The 23,661-nt window shown below is 27.3% G+C and overlaps 2 protein-coding genes across 2 annotated transcripts; one reads left to right on the top strand and one right to left on the bottom strand.

Annotated features, from left to right (window-relative positions):
• Nucleotides 1-10,231: 10,231 nt before the first annotated feature.
• Nucleotides 10,232-11,112, bottom strand: LOC136087127 (uncharacterized). The gene is made up of 2 exons (XM_065809633.1): nt 10,779-11,112; nt 10,232-10,713 (listed from the first exon to the last, which is right to left on the bottom strand). The coding sequence occupies exons 1-2, from the start codon at nt 11,110-11,112 to the stop codon at nt 10,232-10,234; spliced, it is 816 nt and encodes a 271-aa protein (XP_065665705.1).
• Nucleotides 11,113-22,552: 11,440 nt separating this feature from the next.
• On the top strand, nt 22,553-22,987 carry LOC136087126 (uncharacterized). Its single transcript, XM_065809632.1, has one exon. The coding sequence runs from the start codon at nt 22,553-22,555 to the stop codon at nt 22,985-22,987; it is 435 nt and encodes a 144-aa protein (XP_065665704.1).
• Nucleotides 22,988-23,661: the final 674 nt, after the last annotated feature.

Below are 23,661 nucleotides of genomic sequence, written 5' to 3'. Positions count from 1 at the left end.
TTTTTCTTATGTCTACTTATCTGTTACAATTTTTATCTTAGGTTTGTCATGTGACGCATTAATGCAATATAAAAGATCAAAGTTTACATATTTTTTACAATTTGTAATACACATTAGGGTAGAGTGATTTTGAAAATTTTTGAAATTTGATTTGCCTGAGCAGCAAATCAATATCTTTTGGTGAAAAAAGAACCTTACTCTTTTTTTTTTGTAGTTTAGATAAGTTCTTGAGGTTCCCCTTTGGATTCTAAATTTTTGATGGGTCCTAATATTGTTTAAATTTTTTTTTTCTAAACTATATTAACTTGATACTTAAAAGAAGCAAAATAATATACTGATTTTGAAAATAATAATTGTTTTTATTAAAAAATTAAAATTAAAAAGTAGAGTAAAAAAAAAAGGTAGAGTTGTTTTTTTCATTAAAAATCCCCGTTCTCAACAAAACGGGAATTTTAAGGTATATTTTTGGAAGTATTCTTTTCACTAAAAAATTTTTCTAATAAAATTATTATTTAAAAAACAAGCATTTTTTTCTGCTTTTTTTGAGTCCAAGGTTAATATGGTTTAGAAAAAAAAAATTCAAAAATATTAGGACTTGTCAAGAATTTAAATTCTAAAGAGGACCTTCAAGGTCTCTCATCAAAATCAAAAAACTATTTTTACTTTTATCTTATAATCAATAGACATTGATTTGTGTCTCAGTAATATTGGTTTTTAAACTCTTTTTTTTTTTGCTATGAAAATCGCTCCACCCCAATACACATGCTTGATTGTAAATCGACTTTTTTTTGTTTGAAACGTAAATGTACTCAATTGCTTAGTTATTTATAATAAATTTATTTAGTTGTGTGCATTTATCGTTTTAAAGACAATTTCCTGTTTTAAAGAAACATGTATCAAGGGGATACCAAAAAATTAATAACTCATAAATAAATTACTTCACTTCATATTCTTATTAATTAAAGTTCATGTTATAAAAAATATAACAAGAATTTAGCTTTAATCTTTCGTCAATTTGAGGCATGATGAAGTGTTATTATTTTGTGTCAGTAACTAAAAACGTATTGTGTTTAACTTAGTAATGTCTAGGAAAATGGTTCGGCCATACACTGATATGACCTATGTCAGTTGTAAATTACTCAAATAACGTTAAATAATTGGTAAATTAATTTATTTTAATTTTACAGATTAATTTTTTAAGTTGAAGGAGTTTTCCTTACAGGGTATTAGTTAAGGTCTCGCAACTTTAAATTGTGGAAAACAGCAACTATAAATTAATTATAAATTATAACTATAAATTATAAATATAAATTATTACTATAAAAACCCTTAACAGACCGACCGTAACCCGTATTACGGGTTGCTTTCTGCTAGTTATAAATAATAGCAAAAATTTAAAATTTTCTACTAATTAGTTTATCATCTCACACCTATTTAATTAATAATCCAGTATTACAATTTCATTTTCAGTAACTGTTTAAAGATAATAAAATTATTTCGTTAATTTTAATCACACTACTATTATTTTGTCCACAACTGTATATATATATATATATATATATATATACATATAAAACTTAAAAGTCAAGTACAGACAACCATAACATTATATATTATATATACATATAAATTATATATCTATAACTATATATTATATATATATATATAAATTATATATTATATATATATATATATATATATTATATATATATATATATAAAACTTTAAAGTCAAGTACAGACAACCATAACATTACAAGGTCCGTATTTAAATTCAATACATACATATATACATATATATATATATATATATATATATATATATATATATATATATATATATATATATATATATATATATATATGTATATGTATATATATAAATATATATATATATATATATATATATATATATATATATATATATATATATATATATGTATATATATATATATATATATATATGTATATATATATATATATAGATATATATGTATATATATATATATATATATATATATATATATATATATATACATAACGCATATATATATACATATATATATACATATATATAACGCATATATATATATACATATATATATATATATATATATATGTATATATATATATATATATATATATATATATATATATATATATATATATATATATATACATATATATATATATAAACATAACGCAATATCAGTTTGTGTAACTCTTTATTAGACCTGGCAATTCGTAATATGAATGCTGGGACAGACTATGATTTTTTTAAATGTTAAATTCAACTAATTAGAAAATAAAACAATAAAAATATATAGAATACTTAGCCTTTAAATATGATAAACATAAACATTATTAATATAAATATTTTAGGAAATTTAATTAATACTTATCAAAAATTGTCACAAATGCCTAAACATGTTGAGAAGTATTTCGAATGCTCTGTAGGTTTAAGGTTGGTTTTTGCTCTTTTTTAAAAAAGGAAGCTAATGTGAAGTTATTTCCAGCAATACTTCAGCATTGTCAAGTAATTTATGTTTTAATGATAAAATTATATTTGATAGTAAGATGTTTATTAAGGTACACTTTAAAGTAAATTATATTTTAATAAGTTACAATAATATCTTGATATACTTACAATTGATACAGTTTTCGTTGAATAAAACATAAAGGCTAGTAAAATATTTTGGTTGAAATTATCTATTAGCTCCTATTTCTTATTAGTCCCTTTATCTCTTATTTTAGTCTATAATAAAAATAAGTGACCATAAGTCACTTATTTTTATTATAGTCCCTTATTTTAGGCTCAATTTCTTATTAGTCCCCACTACATAAATGCGGTTATAGAAGTCAGGTATATTTGACACACCTTTAATTATGATATACTTTTTTTTTAGGAAATGCAATATACAATCATTAGAAATCAGCACGATTTTAAAATTAATCATATTTATAGATATTTTCTTATCTTTTCATACACTTATTTAATTTTCAGATTTCTTCCTCAAAAGTAACAATAGTTTTAGCTATGGAAAAATGATAATGAAAAGCTTTTCACTATTTATAAAAAACTATGGTAAGTTGAATAAGCCTTTTTATTGTAAAATAATATAACCTATTGAGTTGTTAAATTATATTATTTTTTAAATTTCATTGTAGTTCAATTTATGGTGGAATAAAAGATTAATTGAATTAAATAAAAGTTATGACCGATCATATATTCAATACAGTTACGGTCAAATAAGAGAACAATTGCATTGAATAAAATAAAAATCGGACTTGGTGGCATTGTCCGCTGATGATGCTACAATATCATAAATGCAGTTATAGAAGGCAGGTATACTCGACACACCTCTTATTATGATATACATTATTTTATAGGAAATACAATGAACACTGATTAGAAATCACCACAAATTTTTAACTACTCATGTTTTATAGATATTTTTTCATATTTTCATACGCTTATATATTTAAGTTTTGGATTTTTTCATGAAAAATTACGATTTTTATAGCTGAAGATCATTATAGCTAATGAAAAGCTGTTCACCATTATAAAATTGTGGTAACTTGAATAAGCTCTTTTACTGTTTAATTATATAGCTTGTCGACTAAGATTATTATTTTTGTTAAGTTAATACAGTTACAGTTACGGTTGAACAAAAGATTAAATCAAATGGAATAATATGGGTGGGATTTTTCCATTGGCACCTTCGAAATTACTAAATAACTGACCACCGTTAATTATTGTATTATTTTTAAATGTTCCAGTAATACAAGCAAAACGGCTTTACTAATCTAAATTTATAACCTTTAAAAGGCAGTTAAATTAATTAAACGCCAAATAAAAATATAAAGTTCTACTATTACCTAAAACCAAGTTTCAGAATGTAATACTAATAATTCCAACTAAGTTCTTACCAAAACCGGCTATTCTAACCAAGTGCCGAGTAAAAAGCTTATAACTCCTATTAAGTTTTGACGAAAACTTGCTAATACGGTTAATCGCCGAATAAAAACCTGAATACTCCAACTAAGTTCTGAATAAAACCTGCTAGTACTACTAAGTTCCATGAGAGGACTCGTCAGAAACTCGTCACTCGTTGTCGTAATGTTACACACGTAACAAATAATTTTTACTTGTGAGAAATACAACGAATAATTAAAAAATATTTTAAAATATAAGCAAAAAGTATAAAAGAAACAAAATAGAAGAAAAAAATTTATCGTATTGCAGTGCTATACCTAAAAAAAAAGGGAAATAAATTGAGTCACACACGAAACGCAGTTTTATCGTTAATGTTATACGTGTAACATTAAACAAAATAAAAATAATAAATTCTATAAACTAGGAAATAAATATTAGAAGTGGATTAATGCAAAATGTCAAATAATATATGATAAAATAAAAATACCATTTTAAAATATCTTTAACAATAATTGATATAATTTAGTTTTATTTAAACTTTTTGATAAATTGAACAAGAAAACAACAACAAAGAGTTTTTTTGTAATTTACTTTCAATTTAAATCTGCTATGACATATAATAACATATAAAAACTATTTAATTGATAAGATACAGTTAAATAATTACATAAATAAATAATAATTTTAAGTTTATTACAAGGGCTAATAGTTTTCTCTTTTAAGTTTGGGTTTATATATAATGAAAATAGAAATATCTGGAGCTGGCAGATTGAAAAACTGCAGAGAAAAACGAAAAGCTGACAAAAAATATTCTACTAAAGAAAATGAAAGGATTGATAAACTGAGAAAATTAAATGTTGCTAAAATGAATAAAACAGAAAAAACCTTGTATAAAGAAAAAAATCCTAAAAATTTACTTCTTCTAGAAGCCACACCTGTAGGCCAATATAAGTGCAAATTGCATGAGAATTTTCAATTATTACTTAAAGCATTATGCATCAACTATAATAGTTCATGGTGGTTTGATAATCTCTGTAATTCAGTCACTGAATTTATCTTGTTGACTCGGAAACTGTCTGCAATGCAAAAGCACAGTAAAAAAATCACTTAAAAACTTAAATCCAGCTGAGCAGGTCACGTGACAACAGTGGAGCAAAAATGACTCTGGTCGTCTTTAATTACAATTAAAAAATGGTGGCAAGGATTATTTAATAGAGGTATTACTATTTTCTTTATTCATATTCTAAGAGCATGTTTGAATAAAAAGAATTCAAGCAGCTGAATTTGAGAAGGACAAAGAGACTAAAGGAAAAATAATTCTTCAAGTTGATTTAGCAATGGCATATGTTGGTGAATATCAAAATGAAGTACAAAGTGCATTGTGCAGTAAAAATTCAGTTCAATTATTCACAGGTGCTGTTTTCTTTAACAATGAATGCAAAACATATCCTATCTGTTCAGACACAAAAGACAAGGGCAAAGATAGTGTTTACTGCTTTATTGAGAAAATATATGAACGACTAATGTCTGAAAATTGTAATACTGATTCTGAAACTCTTTTCACCGATGGCCCATCTTCAGAATTTAAAATTAAATTTATAATGAAATCACTCAACCAGTTAACTTTTCAGTGTAACAAAACATTCGAATGGAAATATTTTGCAACTTCCCATGGAAAGGGGGTTTTAGATGGTGTTTGAGGAAGAGCAAAATCACTTGTCCGAATGAAATGTATGAGCAAGAATGAGAAAAAGTATGTGTACAACATCTATGGATTTTTTCAATGTTCAGAAAACATTATTAATGGTTTCTACTACTATTCTCCACATTAGCAACGATGAAATCAGTAGTAAATAAAAACAAAGAAAAACATTGGTTAGAAGTCAAAAAAACACCAGGCATTCGAAAAATTCATCATGTTAATGCTTTAAAAGGATGATTTTCATTTTTCAAAACTAATGATCATCTGATTTTCAAATGAAATATGTTAATGATGTATTCTTTAAAATAACACCTACATCTTCGGAAATGGCTAATAATGATTAGTGCTCTGTGCAGAACGATGATAAAATGTATACTGGGAAAATAAAGCTGTAAAAATTACAACATTGAAAAAGCAATCATTTAATAATGCTATTAAGTTCGATCTTTAATCAAGTATATGCATTATGTTAATAAAATATGAATTAAGAAAATTGCAATTAAAGTTCGAAATTCAAAATAATGTCCTCGTATGCGTCACACACGTAACGCAACTAATCTGTCATTTTATTAGTATGTGGAATACATAAACTTTTACGAAAAATATTATTTTATATCAGGTATATCCCCTACTATTATAATTGCAATATATATCTTGCATGTCTTTATTAAACATTTTTTTATACCCTCTTATACTGCAAAAATTTTGTATCAGAGTTACACACGTATCTTGAGAATCGCCTCAATATGACTGCAAAGTACGTAAAGCATAAGTCGGGTTTTTTTTCTCGGGTTTAGTTTATACGGAAAAATTTTTTTTAATTGAGACTATTAAAAATCTTACAGAACAATGGGAAAAAACTACCTTACCAGAGTTAAATAATTTTACATATAGTTTTTGCAAGAAGATAGGTTTGTAGTTATGTCATACAGTTTCTATTTTTTTTTTTTACGAAAATTTTATTTTTCTAAAACTAGTTGTGGCTAAAATTTTGCTAAATAACAACAAACTATCCAGGTTTTATTAACTTCTGGCGTCATAGACAACTTAAATGGTGTTTGTAAAATATGAAAATCTTTTATTTGCTGTATTGTTTTTTCTACGTGGATGTAAATAGCAGCAATTTTACTAGTTTCAAATATATCTCCAAGGCTGAGTTGAGATTTTCCGATGCTATATTTAATGAAACATTCTCTGGTAAATCTTCAAATATCAAAACTATCTGCCATTACACTGTCTCCTGGTTTAAATAGTTTACATGTGCGACAAACTTTATTAATTTGTTTGTCCAATAAACGACCACAGTATAAATCAGAGACAAAGGATATGGCTCTATTAAGCGATATTCCAATTAATCCCTTACCTGTATTTTTAATCTGTCTATAGGTAGAAAAAGTTGCAGATTCGCTTCGAAATGAAGTAGGCATTTCAATAAATAGTTCAGTGCAGTCTAAAGATAACCCTCTTGAATCACGTTTTTCCTTAAAACATTTTAACATTGTTTCTTTTACAGTTTTTTATTAATAGCCACTAATAGCCGCTATTTTATTCAAAATGCAGCCGCCGCTAAAATACAGCTGAAATGGTCAGTTTTTGTTTTTTAAAACTATGTTACGCTCAATCCTTTTTTTTTTCTCTGATTTTAATGAATTTTGTTGTGCTTACTTCATTTTTGCGCTTGTTTTTAGATTGACCATGGGCAATATAATAATTTTTACTACCATGGTTTGACTCGGTTTACAATTTAATAAAAAATATTTCTTATTTACCGTCGCATTTGGAGCAAACTGCATATAAAAGAAATTTCAACAAAAAAATAAATACATCTTAAAAAATTGGTGCAGCGTTAGCGGTTCATCGAAAGCAAAATTTGATATTAAGGCGGCTTTCCACGGAGCGAATTAATTCGCGCGAAGCGAATATTTTCGCCAAGAATAATTCTGCGCATGCGCTCAAAGATTTTTTATATCGCTAGACGAACAATTTCTCTTCGCAAAATAGTTGGATCGACTTCTACTTTTTTTGTAGCAAATTTTTTCGCTTGAACAAAGGGCCAATCAGAACCTTTGAAATAAGCATAAATGGCACATTCGGCATGTAAAAAAACAAACACAACAAAATTATAATGGCCGACAATAGTAACACGTTTATTCAGTGGTTTAAAGAAGGAAATGTTAACGTTGATTTATTGGAAACTTTATTAAATGCTTCTCAAAATGAACCTGCAATCACGAATGAAGAAGTAGTTGGTGAAGTAGACGAAGATAAAGAGAATGAAAGCGATAATTGTATGGCTGTTGAATTCGATATAGATAATTTTCTAGAAGCTGTTCGTGAGCTTCCAAGCTTATGGGATGTTAATCATCGTACATACAAAGACAGATTAGTGAAATTAAATTCGTGGAAAAAACTTGCATTGAAATTTTGTAAAGATGAGGACTTCCTTCAGAAAAAGTTTAAAAATCTGAAAGACACACTAAGAAAATGTTTAGATAAACGTAACCGTATGACTAGATCAGGAGCAGCAGCCTCAAACTTACCAAAATGTAAGTTTTTTGATCAAATGGCATTTTTACATGAAAAAAGTGCGAACAAACCAACGGATTCTAATGTAGATGTTGTTCCAGATTTTGCTTCACCGTCATTCCACTCACAGTGTAGTATTTTACCATTAAGTCCAAGTGTCAGTTGTTGTAGCAGTGAATTATTTATAACTGAAAATCGAAAAAGATTAAGCTGTACAAGACCATCCAGCCCAAAAAAAGCACGGATCAAAAATCAAAATGATGAATCATTGTCACAATCATTAGTAGAGTGTGACAAGATGATAAAAAAGTCAATGGAAGATGTCGAGGAAGATGAAACAACCCTATTTTGTCGAAGCCTTATTCCAATTATGAAAGAACTCCCAATGAAAGAAAACAGACGGGCCATGATAAAGATAAGAACGCTTCTTTTCAACATGAAGTATGGCGAGCATGGAGAAATTTAGAGTAAATTATAATATAAGTTATATAAATATACATATATATATATATATATATATATATATATATATATATACATGTATGTATTTATATACACACTTACGATAAAGTGTTTAGGTATATATTATTATATATATATAGGTTTATATTAGGTATATAATATTATTATTATATATATATATAATAAATATATACATAAATATATATTATATATATATATTTATATATATATATATAATAAATATATACATAAATATATATTATATATATATATATATATATATATATATATTTATATATAAATATATATGTATATATATATATATATATATATATTATATATATATATTTATATATAAATATATATGTATATATATATATATATATATATATATATATATATATATATATATATATAGACACACTTACGATAAAGTGTTTAGGTATATATTATTATATATATATATATAGGTTTATATTAGGTTTATATTATTATTAATATTATTATTATATATATATATATATATATATATATATATATATATATATATATATATATATTTATATATATCTATATAATAAATATATACATAAATGTATAAATATATTATATATATATATATATATATATATATATATATATATATATATATATATATATATATATATATATATATATTATACATATATATATATAAATATATATATATATATATATATATATATATATATATATATATATATATATATATATATATATATACATGTATATATATATATATATATATTATATTATATTATAACTTACTCTAAAAATCTCTTTATCATATCAGTTGTTAACATTACTAACTTTGTCTTAATAAAATATCAGAATATAAAGTTTCGTAATGTTTTGACAAATAGTTGATAGCAACTACCCTTAAACTACATGGTTTACTATGGAGACTTTTTACCTTAAATTTATTTTTTTAAATCTACTTATGTATTTTATATTTGCTTTTCACCTAAATGTTTTAAAATCTACTTTTATATATTTTATATTTGCTAATGCCTTATTTTTATCTGTGTTACAGATACAAATAAAATAAATTATACGTAATAACATTCAAATGAATTTCTAAATGTTTATCAAGAGTATTAACATATATATTTAAATCCAGAAACTTTATGGAAATTATAGAAATTTACAGAAATTCTAGAACGCTTTAGAACTTTTTAAAAAAAATAAGAATTGACGTGTTAAAAGTTTTTTAAAGCGATTTCTTTATGATTTTCTATTTACTAAGTCTAATTGCCATTCGAGTTCACCTTCTAGTGAATTGAAGTATTCTTTAAAGTCATCTCTAACTTGCTTTGCATCTTTTGAGTAGTTGTTAGAACCTGATGACAGTGGTTGCAGTGCAGCAGAACATGAATTATCTTGCCTCCAATCACCTGGTCTAAACCCAGCAGGACCGTCGATATCAGTGTAATTTGTGGGGCAGTAGAGATAATTGTTTGCTGACCTTTTTTTCATTAGAAAGTTGTGTAAGGCTACAATCGCTTGAGTAATTAAAATTACTTTTTCGAGATTAGCAATAATTGGTCTGCGAAAAATTCGAAAACGTTATGTAGCAATACCAAATGTATTTTCTATAACCCTTCTGGCTCTTGAAAGTCTGTAATTAAATATTTTTTGTTTTAAAAGAATGTTTTGATTGGGATATGGTTTCATCGTGTGCCTTTTTAAACCAAAAGCATCGTCAGCAACTAAAACGTACGGTAGTATTTTATCTGAGTTACCAATTTTTTCTGGATCAGGAATATTCAATTTATTATTTTCAATTGCATAACCAAGACTGCAGTTATTAAAAACACTACCATCACTCTGCCTTCCAGAGTCACCAATGTCTACCATAGTAAATTCGTATTTAGCATTACAAACAGCTAGAAGAACTATGCTATGCGTTTTCTTATAGTTAAAATACTCTGATCCGCTATTATGAGGAGCTTGCATAACAATGTGCTTGCCATCTATTGCACCTATAGCATGCGGAAAATTCCACATATTTTCAAATTCTTTTCCAATTGTTTTCCATTCTTGTTTTTCTGATGGAATTTTCTCTCTTTCAATGAACTCCAAATAGCAGCATACGTTTCACTAATAATCCTACTGATAGTAGAAGCGCTGATTCTGTAACTTGCAGCAATAGTACACTGAGCATCACCTGTTACAAGGAATCTAAGTGTTACAGCCAACCTTTCACTAGGACTAACAGGGTCTCTCATGGTAGTTCTCTGTTTTACAATGACAGGTGCTACGAACGAAAGCAACTCTTCGTAAGTTATTGGAGACATGCGAAAATACTTAAAAAAATATTCCTGGTCGTGTAAACGTAAATCCTGTACTAACAAATGAAACTCTCCTTTCTGTAGGCGTTCGGCATAAACTTTTCTCACCCAAAATCGTTTTTTATTCTTTTCGTTTTCTCTTTTCATTTGCATCATATTTAAAATAATTAATTTTCTTCGAACTAACAACAATCTTCTTTTCATCAACATGTTTTCCAAAAAGCGCGCTAAAAGTTACGCTAAATTTACGTGGAAATTAAAACTCTGGTTCAGCGAAAAATTAGACACGAATTAATTCGCTCCGTGGAAAGCCGCCTTTACTCGTGACATTGCACTTTGGTTTTGTACCGATTTGCTATCTTTTAATCTTGTTGAAAGAACTGGTTTTATAAATTTTTTTGAAAAAAATTTAGGTATAGTCACTCCATCACGCTCATCTTTAGCATGCGGGGCTTTATTTGATATGTTCAAAGCTGTCAAAAGCAGTGTCAACGATGTTTTAAAATATTCCATTGCTGCTTCTTTACTCTTTGATGGCTGGACAGATAAATACAAAAACTGTCATATATAGGTGTATAGTGTTTAGTAATAACCAGTGAATGGGATAGAAAAATTTTTACTTTAGCTTGTACAGCACTGGAAAACCACACAGCAGAAATTATTGCAGTTTTTATGAAGAATGTTATTAAAGATATGTTTAGCAAGCAGTATGGAGAGTTACATTTGCATAATGTTCACGATGGTGCTGCAAATATGATGAAGACTTCTAGTCTACTGGGTTGTGAAGAGCCACAACATTGCTTAGCTCATGTGCTGAATTTACCTCTGGTTTCTGATGGTCTTAACAAATGTTCCGAAGTCTTAAGATTGCTCAAGAAATGTCGAAATATTGTTTCATGTTTAAACTTCAAATCTACTGTTCTAATTAACGAATTTTTACGTACAAATGATGATGTGGATGTTTATAATAAATTACGAAAAATTGCTGAAGTAAAAGAACTTGTTAATCTTGATGAACAATTCCCAATTAAACTAATATCGAATAAGAATCAATTAAACCCAAGTGGCAATCCGGTTATTGTAGATAGTGAGGATGAATATGAAAAAAATGATAATCTATTTGAGTAGAACTCAAAATACAAATCTAAACAACATACAAGTTTAAAACTCGAAGTATGTAGTCGATGGAACAGTGCACTTTTTATGACAGTCTAAAAAGTTTAAAAAAAATTGAAAAAAGAGAATTGTGTTTAGATGAATTTGATCTAAAATTATTAAGCGAACTTGTAAAGTTCCTTAAACCATTTCAAAACTTGACAGAAGTTGTGAGTGGGGGTAACTCTCTCTCTATTTTGCCATTGGTCAAGCATAAAGTTGCATCACTCCTCCAGGTATCTTCTAACGATTTACCTGTGATAAAAAAGCTTAAATTAGCTTGTAGTTCAAAATTAGAACAGCGTCTGAAACTGTCAAAAACAGTCAAATTATCATGTTTGTTAGATCCAGTAGTTAAATCCATCTTTCCAAATAATGATGCAACTGATATACTCTTAGAGACTTTATCAAGTTTTACAGAAAGTTCAAACTCAGCAATTAACAATGCAGTTGATAAAAATGACAATAAACTACTATAAGACGGTAAGCTAATTAATATAAAATAAGTGGGAAGCTAAATAAATAAAAGTGATGATATTAATAAAATAGAAATGTTAAATAATAAAACTAATTTTAATTAATCAAATATTAAACAAACATTCAATTGACCAAAAATTTTGTTCAATTAAATGTTTATGTTGTTCAATTAAAACCATTATGATATTTAATTAAAATCATTATGTTTTAGAAAATCATCCAACTGCGAAGAAATTACTGCTTCTAGAAATAAAAACTATGCTACCAAATCATGATCAAAGTAAAAATCAAACACTAGCAAGGGAAGTAAATAATTATGTTAATTATCTGCCAACAGAAGGAGAAGAAAAAGATCCTGTGGTGTTTTATAAAAATAACCATAAACAATTTCCCTATCTGGTACGTTTGGCGAATGAATATTTATGTATTCCACTATACGTAAAATGTACATTGGTGAATATTCGAACTATGCGTAACATGTACATTGGTGAAGTAGACGTTAAAATGACCAGAAAAGTTAGAGAATTGAATAAAAGAAAGCTTGCCTTAAATAAAAGAGAAATTGCTGAAAAACATAGAAAGGCTGATATAACAGAAGCAGGCAGTTTAAGGGAATACGATAAATCATCGTGTGATCAGGAAACAGAAATTGATGATCAATACGACAACAATTTCAATGATGATGTAAGTGTGAAAACGTTGAATAAAACAATCAAATCAGATTCAGACAGTTAAAGTTCAGGAACTAGTGATCAAATGAGGGTATCTTTTGCATATCTAGCAAGAGAGGCTGACAGGTATGGGGTTTCAAATCATGCGGCGGCCTCTCTTGCCACAACTGTGCTGGTTGATTTTGGTATTGTTACTAATACAGACAAAAGTAAAGTTATTGATAAAAATAAAAAGAGAAGATAAAAGCAAGAAAACAGTTTTGAACTATACGTAAATCTCACAAAACCCTAACACATGCTGACAAAACATCAAATATGTATAAACTGTCTAAAGAAGATTACAATAATCTGTTAACAAATGCCATTACCACTACCTACAAAAAAGCAAATCCAAAATTAAAAGACCATATAAACAAAGAAGGAAAGCAAATTTTAACCAACCACGAGGTATATAAAAAATAGAAATAAACGGATCCTCTAACTGCTTTTTCACTTTGAAAGATCACAAGAAAAACTTCGTAAACAATCCATCTGTGCGCCTTTTGAACCCTTCAAAAAATGAGGTAGGACGAATTTCTAAGGTAATTTTAACAAAAATTAATTGTGAACTTAAAAATAAACTTTTTTTGAATCAATGGCAAAGTACGCAAAATGCTTTAGACTGGTTTAAAAAAATCACCAATAAGCACTTATACAAATTCCTAGTTTTTGATGTTAACGATTTTTACCCTTCCATAAAGGAAAGCACCCTCAACAATGCTATGAATTTTGCTGACCATCATATCGTCATCAAAAGCGAAGACAAAGCATTAATAAAGCATGCAAGAAAATCTCTTATCTTCAACAACGATGAAGCATGGATTAAAAAAAGAGGTGGGTTGTTCGATGTAACAATGGGGGCATTTGATGGTGCTGAAGTTTGCGAATTAATAGGTATTTTCATACTGTATCAAATTTCACAACATTATAATAAAGAAGATTTCGGCCTATATCGTGACGACGGTCTTGCTGTATTCAAGAACAAAAACGGTCAGCAAATGGAAAAAATCAAAAAGCATATAACACTCATTTTTAAAAGAAACGATCTTCAAATCACCATTCAATCTGATTTAAAAATTGTTAACTACCTCGATGTTACGTTAAATCTAAGTAACGATTCGTTTCAACCATATTTTAAACCTGATAATCAAATAAGGTACATCCACTCCAATTCTAACCACCCTCCAAGCATAATAAAAGCAATCCCTCGCAATATTGAACAAAGATTATCTTCCATGTCAATTAATGAAATATTCTTTAAAAAGGCTATTCCACCGTATGAAGAGGCTTTAAAAAAATCGGGATACAAAGAATAGGCTTTTCAAAGAATTTTAAAATTATTCCGATGGCGCTTTTGCTACGACCAAGTCTTCTGGAAGCATTTGAAAGTGATCTTCGGTTGTTAAACATTTTCCTTAATACAATGCGATTGTTTTGTGTAATAAGAGTAGGCCTTCTTCCACTTCCAGCTTTGCGACCCAATAGTTTATTTTGATCGTAACTGTTCATATATCTATAAATTGTAGCTTTTGAGTAGCCCTCCATCTTGAAATGGTTCTAAACAACGTGTTTTCCATCTTCATGTTTTTTTTTTAAATAATCATACACGACTTTTTAGGGCTTTGAAAATGTTATCCTAAACAAAATATAATAAGAGAATTTATATGCTAATGAAAGAGATAAGATCGAGCTTTTATTTGATACCAAATAATAATTATTTTATCAAGATTACTAATTAAATATCGCTAATTCAAGTTAATCTCAAACTTTATGGAACAGGTGTTATCTGCTGTCATAGTACTTTTGGAAGCAAATATACTATAGCATTGAGCAAATTTATCAAACAATTTTTTATATTTTGTGATATTATCAATTGCCCGTTGATGTACATGTGTGCCTGATAACCCTTGATCGTACACAAACTTTGGAATCGAGTTGCATAACTTAAATACTTTAATGTTGACTCGAATGTCTTAAGCTTTGAAAATGTTAAAAACAATAATGACCTGTTTAATTCATCAAGATGCCTTAGGATATGTGTTGGTAGATTTTCTACATAGCCCCAAGATGCTAGCTTAATTTCAAAGGCACCTTTTTCGAATAGCAAACGGAGCATTTTTAACAATTTTGTCATTTCCAAACAACTTTTCTGCAATTTTTCCTCATAAACTATTTGTTGCTGAGTGTACATTAAATGTCTTTAGCCGAAAGCAACAAAAGAAAAAAAAGGTTGCAGTCATTCATCTTACAAATTCAAAATGTAACAAAATAAAAAGATAAATACCGAGATATTGCTTTTAACTTTTCCGATGGCATGTTCAAGTCAGCTTTTATTGTTACCATGTTACTTGCACTAATTGAAACTCTCTCAATATTAGCATGTACTAATATTAACTCTCTACTTTCTGGTCAAAAAGATTTCAACAGTTTGGAAGATTGACAACAAACTGAATCTAATACTTCAAACTTTCTTTTAATCAATGAATTCCGAATTTCCGGCAGTTTTCTCTGATGCCTGGTTGCTGCCAACAGCTTGCCATAGTTTTCTCTGATGCCTGGTTGCTGCCAACATATGCTTTTGATACATGAAATAAATAGAGGCTAAAATTGAAAAATCACCAGAGGATTTTAAGAAAATTATAGTTACATCAATTATACTATTTTGGAGCTGGATACAAAACAACTAAGCCTCATAGATACTTTATTTAATACAATATTTAAAAATATTTTAGCAATTATTTAGTTGTTATGCAAATAATTGTTCATTAATAAAAAAATTACTTTACATTAGACAACTATTAAAAAACTACTTCTCTGATATAAAAATAAAAAATAATTTACTCTTGGTCCTCCACTTTTGAATGCAATTATTTATCTTCGCATTGTGCCATTTTTTCTTTAATGGTATGAAGAGCAGCATCTTCAACCACTCTGTGAATAACACTATCTTGTGTGAGTCTGAACATATCTGATATGCAACACTTAGATTGTAGATTTGATAATGACATAGATAATGATTCGCATGGTGATTATGAAATTAATGTCAATGATGTTTTAAAGCATGTCTTCCTATAAGTAATATACATTTTATAGTCAGGTATTACATTAATTTTTTTTTGCTTGTTATGCTTGCAGCAGTCAACATTTTAATGAGGGTATTGGTTTTATTAAGAAATCTTAAGAAATCGCTATATATAATGTGTTCTTGGCATTGCGGGCAAAGTGTTTCATTAATTGGCTTGGTTTTAATACTTTCAGTTAAAAAGAAAAAGCAGAAAAGATGCTCACATTTCTTAAGAGTTACAGGTTGCATTAGTAATTTACAACAAATATTACAGACACAAAGCTTTAAATGAGGATTTAACTCATTAACTAAATCTTTAATTTTAATTTCATCATGAATTGTTACAATATTTTCTCTAAGGTAATAAACATTGAAAATGTCTACACACAAATATTTTCTTGTAATTTTGGGTGTTCAATAAACATTGCTTTATTTCTAACCTGTATTTTAGACATACTAGTACCCTTTACTTAGATTTAATACCTTTACTTAGATTTAATACCGCTTGACAAGCAAAACAATCGTCGTTATGAATATTCTATTAAATTCATAAAAGAATTGTTGAAGATGCTTTTCTTTTAACCTTATTGATTATTGTGCAATAGCACTTAAGGCATACTTTTAAAGGATGAACGACCACTAAATCTTGCATTTTAACGTGGAACACTGTCTCAATTATATCTTTTAGAGCTGATTCGATTTAGTAATATTTTTTCCCTACAAACTGTACACAGATCCTGCAAGGAACTTTCAAATTTTTGAAGTAGATATCCATTAATTTTATATTTAACCCATTGAGTTGAATGTTTAAAGGTTTTTATCACTTAATTCAATTAATTAAATTTTAATTATAATTTATGGAAGAACTTTTAAATAAAATTTCTGAATCACTTCATTTAAATAAAATAAACAATTTTTTTAATAAAAATTAAATATAAAAGTATAAAATACTTAAACCCTAAACTTTATAAATTATTTCCAAAATTACATAATCCAAAAGTACTTTATTTTGAGTTGAAATAATGTTGTTTACTTAATAAAGTTAATTTAAAGATACAAATTTTATTTCAAAAACTCTTTCTAAAAAAAAGGAAAATTTAAACTTAAATTATAATCGAAAATTATAAATTGAAATTAAAAATTATTTAATAATTTACATGCAAAGGTAAATTATTGAATGTCATATTTGTTTAAACAAACATGGTTTGTTCCTTAACATGACATGAACGATGTAAGACAAATAATGTTTGTGTTTTGTAAAGAACAAATAAACAAATAATTTCTATAGAACAAAGAATGTTGTGACAACGATAAAGAACAAACAAATAAATAGTTTCTAGTGTAAATTTTTCAGTTTTATCATTAGCATCAATAGTTTTTTATACATAGTGTAATATTAGTGTTTTTAAACCAAGTTAAGTTTGTTAATTTATTATAAATTTTGCAGAAAATGTTTTATCTCTTATGCAAAATAAAAAATTGAATCCAAAAATTTAAACCAACAAACCAAAAAAATAAAAATCTTATTAAACTGGGGGAAAAAAGAATTTTTAATCAAAACGCTTAAATAATGAGCACAACCCAACCAGCAACATTCGATCGGTCTGTTGCTGGCTGGCCAGTTGTGGCGAACCATTGAAGGTCCAACACTCCACCAAGTCCGGCACGCCAGGGCTAGTTAGCCATGTCTGGACCTTTGCTAAACCGATAATGGTTCGCCAGCACTGGGCTGCCGTCGTCGGCCATACATAGGCCCTAAATAGGTAAACCTGCGCTGTTAAGCCGCAGCTGGTCCTTCAAAGGTACACCAGTATGTACATTTTGCTTCACTTTGAAGCCTTTGTTTTACACATGCGTACGTTATGTTCATATAAGCAAAACCTTATGCCATAATTAAATTTTGAAAATATCTTCAATTATTCAGTAATTTACTGATATAATTACAATATAATATACAGGGTAGTAATTTGTACAATACAAAAGTATCTTTTAATTTAGTTGTTTTGTATTTGGAAAAAAACAGTCTTATATGTGAGTTAATTTGAGATGACTTATATATTTATATATATAAAATATATGTATATATATATATGTATATATATATATATATATATATATATATTTATATATATATAATATATGTATATATATATAATATATGTAATATATGTATACATATATAATATATATATATATATATAATATATATTTATAATATATGTAATATATGTATATATATATAATATATATATATATAATATATATTTATATATAAATATATATATATATATATGTAAATATATATATATATATATATGTATATATATATATATATATATATATATATATATATATATATATATATATATAAATATATTAGTAGTAGAAAATCACTTAACAAAAATTTTTTCCATTTAACACTGTGTTTCATCAACAAAGATTCATCAGAAATGGATTTCTGATGAATCTTTGTTGATGAAACACAGTGTTAAATGGAAAAAAATTTTGTTAAGTGATTTTCTACTACTAATATAATTGCTCTGTTCTTTTAAGAACATTGAACACTCTATTGTGTAGAATACTTTTTAAAGTTGTTTAAATATATATATATATATATATATATATATATATATATATATATATATATATATATATATATATATATATACACTACATCAAAAAATAAAACATACAGTTAATTTCCAAACATTCAAGTCTTTTTATTTCAATCAAATAATAAATTACATAATTAATATTTACATATTAATTAGTAATTGCTATAATATATAATAATATTAAAAATAAAGTTCATAAAGTAAATTATTTAATTCATAAAAACAAAAAAACATAGTCAAAGAAAAAAACATACATCAAAAAATAAAACATACACACATCAAATACATGAAAGAAAAATAAGATACAAGAAGAAAAACGATCATACCCTTTCACAAAAACATGACTCATCTAATTCGGTAATGTAAATAAGACCTGTTTTTGTCATATTTTGCTTTAGTATTGCATTGTTACTTAAATAGTGCGCATATTGATGTAAATAATGGCAACCGCTAAAAAAATTTCTGAAAAAACAAAAATTTCAAAAGGAAAAGTGTCCATTGAAATTAGAATGTTAATTGTGAAACTAAAGGAAGAAGGAAAAAGTTATGCAGAAATTGCTAAGTTGATCGACAGACCTCGAGCAACCATTCAGACAGTAATTAATAATTATAGAAAAAATAAATCATTTGAAAGTGCGCCTGGAAGAGGTCGAAAAAAAGCGTTTACAATGCAAGTAGAAAGGAAAATTGAAGGAATGGTAAAAAAAAATCCAAAAACATCGGCTCCAAAAATAACTGCTCTTTTAAAAAAAGATCTAAATGTGACAGTTAATCCCCAAACTGTAAGAAATTTACACCGGAAAGGCTACGCAGGACGAATTTCACGTAAGAAACCATTCTTAACAAAAAGGAATGTTGTTAAAAGATTGGCTTACGTGAATGAGTTTTTGAACAAGTCTGAAGAATTTTGGAACACAGTTGTATTTGTGGATGAATCAAAATTTAATATTTTCGGATCAGACGGAGCAAGGTATGTATGGCGAAAAACAGGCACTGCACTTGACAAACAAAATATTACACCTACAGTCAAACACGGTGGCGGAAATGTGATGGTATGGGGAGCGATGGGTGCAGGTGGGGTTGGTGATTTAGTATTTATTGAAACTAATATGGACAAAGAAAAATATTTAGACATTTTGCAAAATCATCTAAAACGAAGTGCAATAAAAGTAGGTGCTACTGAAAATTTCGTGTTAGTCCAAGACAATGACCCAAAACATGCATCGAAACTAATTAAAAATTGGCTGATTTTTAATGTTAAATCAACACTTCCGCATCCTCCACAATCACCAGATCTCAATCCAATTGAGAATCTTTGGGATCTTCTCGAAAGACGACTTCGGCAACACGAAATAAAAAATAAACAACAATTAAAATAAAAACTTTTGGAAGAATGGAATAAAATTTCAATAGAAGATACAAGAAAACTTGTACATTCGATGAATACTAGATTGAAAGAAGTTATTACACAAAAAAGGTTATCATACACATTATTAAAAATACTTTTTTTCCTGTTTTTTTATATATAATTCGTAGGTGTATGTTTTATTTTTTGATGTATGTTTTTTTCTTTGACTATGTTTTTTTGTTTTTATTAATTAAATAATTTTTTTTACGAACTTTATTTTTAATATTATTATATATTATAGCAATTACTAATTAATATGTAAATGTTAATTATGTTATTTATTATTTGATTGAAATAAAAAGACTTGAATATTTGGAAATTAACTGTATGTTTTATTTTTTGATGTAGTGTATATATTAGGGTGGTGCTAAAAACAACTTATTTTAAAAATGTCAGCTGACAACCCCTAAATGTGTTTTATATAATAAAATAATACTGGATTTATAAAATTTTTGAATAAAAAATATTTTTACGGGTGCCACAAGGCCCTTATACATCAAACAGGTTCCTATTATTATGCAAAAAAAGTTTTTCAAAAGTATGTCGTGTTGGGTCTCAAATGATGCAAAAATATATAAAAATTTCAAAAATATGAATCATTTTATAAATATATTATTATTTTAGATTTTAGTAAATAGAAAATGACATTTTTTAATTTATAACAAAAAAAAAGGGAATTTAACAAGATTTTTTTAATTATAATTTTTTTATCTCTGCTTTTTATAAAACAATGATTATTTTTGAAATTTTTACATAATTTTGCTTCATTTGAGCCCCAACATGATATACTTTAGAAAAACTTTTTTTTTTATAATATTAAGAACCTGTTTGATGTATAAGGGCCTTGTGGCACCCGTAAAAATATTTTTTATTCAAAAATTTTTTAAATCTAGTATTATTTTATTATATAAAACAGATTTTGGGGTTGTCAGATGACATTTTTAAAATAAGTTGCTTTTAGCACCACCCTAATATATATATACATATATATATATATATATATATATATATATATATATATATATATATATATATATATATATATATATATATATATATATTTATATAAACATATATATATACACAAAGAAATTTATTTTTCATGTAAATTTTTAGCGGTTGATTGATTTCGTAGTCCTTGTGTTAGTGACAGGTGAATAGAACCTTTTGGATTCAAATTAGTGACAAATTATTCAAGCAATATATCTAAAGGTAAACCATTACAGTAAACAAATATTTTTGTGTTTTACTTTTGTTTGCTGCTTGCTGAAAATTATGCTACTTTTTGATAGCTATAGCAATGAGTTACTGGACAAAGCGAAGAAAAATTCTAGGCGAAGTGCAACATACTTTAACTGAAATAATTGACACTGAAATGCGTAATATAGATGATAGAGAGGAATGGGCTATGGCAAGTTTATCACCTCAATTGTCTGAAACATTGATGGTTCCACTTACTGAAATCAGTAACCAAACTCCTTCATTCAACCTTTTATTCAACAATTGCAGTGAGACATCAGAGACTAATTTTGCATCATCTTTGCATAATCCTGATGAAAATGGTGAACTTGAAAATGCAATTTCGAATGATTCTGATTCTGACGAAAGCCCTCAGTTCAGTAGGATGGAAGAACTTGTAACAGATTTGGCATCATGGTCATGTTCTTTTAATATTACACTTACTGCGTTAGCTGCTTTGCTGACCATTTTACGAAAATATTTTCCTGATTTGCCAACAAGTCCCAAAACAGTAATGCAATCTGAAATCAACAAGAAAGATGTACGTGACAGTTCATATTGTTATTTTGGCATAAAGCAAGGGATTAATAATAGATTGTCCCAGTTAGTTGCTAACTATATTACATTGAATCAAGTAATTACATTACAATTTAACATTGACGGATTGCCATTATTTAAAAGTTCAAATATACAGTTGTGGCCAATTCTGTGTTTGATGGAACATTTTGATGGTATGATTCAATCAAATAAGGAGCCGTTTACAGTTGCATTATACTGTGGAAAAAGCAAGCCAACGGATATCAATGCATTTTTGAAAGACTTCGTTGACGAAACCAAAAAGCTTCAGGAAACAGGAATCACATTTAACAATGTGAGTTACAAAATAAAAATTTCTGCTCTGGTTTGTGACACCCCAGCGCGTTAATAAATGTATGTAAGTGGACTTGGCCCACGTATCGTCAAAGAAATATCAGAAAAATTGGTTGACATGAGATCTTACATTCCCTCGGAATTCGCACGTAAGCCACGATCATTTCACGAGTTTGAACGTTGGAAAGCGACAGAATTTAGGCAACTGTTGCTTTATACAGGCATGGTTTGCTTTGATGGGATTCTCTCACCTCCACTCTATAATAACTTTATGCTTTTATCTGTCGCAATGAGCATCTTCCTAAGTGAATTTCTATGCAAGAAATATGCTTCGTATGCGCATAGTTTGTTATTGCTATTTGTAGAACACGTTTCTGAGCTATATGGTAAAGAAATAATTACATATAATATGCATGGGCTAGTGCATTTGTCAAATGATGCCAGAGCATTTGGTCCTCTGGACAATATTTCATCATTTCCATATGAGAACTAATTAAAGAAACTTGTGCGACAGCCTCACTTGCCTTTGCAGCAAATAGTTCGAAGACTTGGTGAGAAGAGAGTTATTAAACTTAAAAAACAAAACAAAAGTGAACATAATAGTACATACTTCAAGAAAGAGCATTTTAATGGACCAGTTGTCAAATCGTTGAAAGTATGTGCTCAGTACAGGGAATTGTTTACCAAACGTTGGTGCATAAAAGTCGCAGATGGAGGTAATTGTTTTAGCTTGAACAATGGCAAAGTAGTTATTGTGCAGAATATTGTGAAAACGGCTGAGCAGTCCTTTTTTTTGTATAAACATTTGTAAAACTTGACAATTTATTTTTACATACCCATGCAGTTCTATGAAGGTGGACATTTTTAAAGTTTTGCGTTTAGAAAACGAATGCTATGCTGTTCCCCAATGGAAATGAAAAGAAAATATGTTTGCTTACCTATTGATAATGAATATGCTGTCATTCCATGATGCAATTTTAACATTTGTTCAATGAAAAAATTTTCAATTGAATATAGTATTTCCTTTAGTTGCATAGTGAATATTAACTGTACTTTGTGCATTTTCAAAGTCAATTTGTTAAAGTTGTAATGAAATTACTTGATTCAATGTAATATAGTTAGCAACTAACTGGGACAATCTATTATTAATCCCTTGCTTGATGCCAA

This window comes from Hydra vulgaris, chromosome 11 (genome assembly GCF_038396675.1).
Source record: "Hydra vulgaris chromosome 11, alternate assembly HydraT2T_AEP".
In the NCBI taxonomy this organism is placed as follows: Eukaryota; Metazoa; Cnidaria; class Hydrozoa; order Anthoathecata; family Hydridae; genus Hydra; species Hydra vulgaris.
The sequence above is the reverse complement of the archived record's forward strand: the minus strand, read 5'-3'. Positions and strand labels throughout refer to the sequence as shown.

Excerpts from the sequence above, each read along its gene's own strand:
- LOC136087127 (XM_065809633.1), bottom strand. The coding sequence starts at position 11,112 with ATGATGCAAATGAAAAGAGAAAACGAAAAGAATAAAAAACGATTTTGG. Across the intron at positions 10,714-10,778 it reads AATCAGCGCTTCTACTATCA|AAAAACAAGAATGGAAAACA; the intron begins GTAGGATTATTA and ends AAATTCCATCAG.
- LOC136087126 (XM_065809632.1), top strand. The coding sequence starts at position 22,553 with ATGTATGTAAGTGGACTTGGCCCACGTATCGTCAAAGAAATATCAGAA.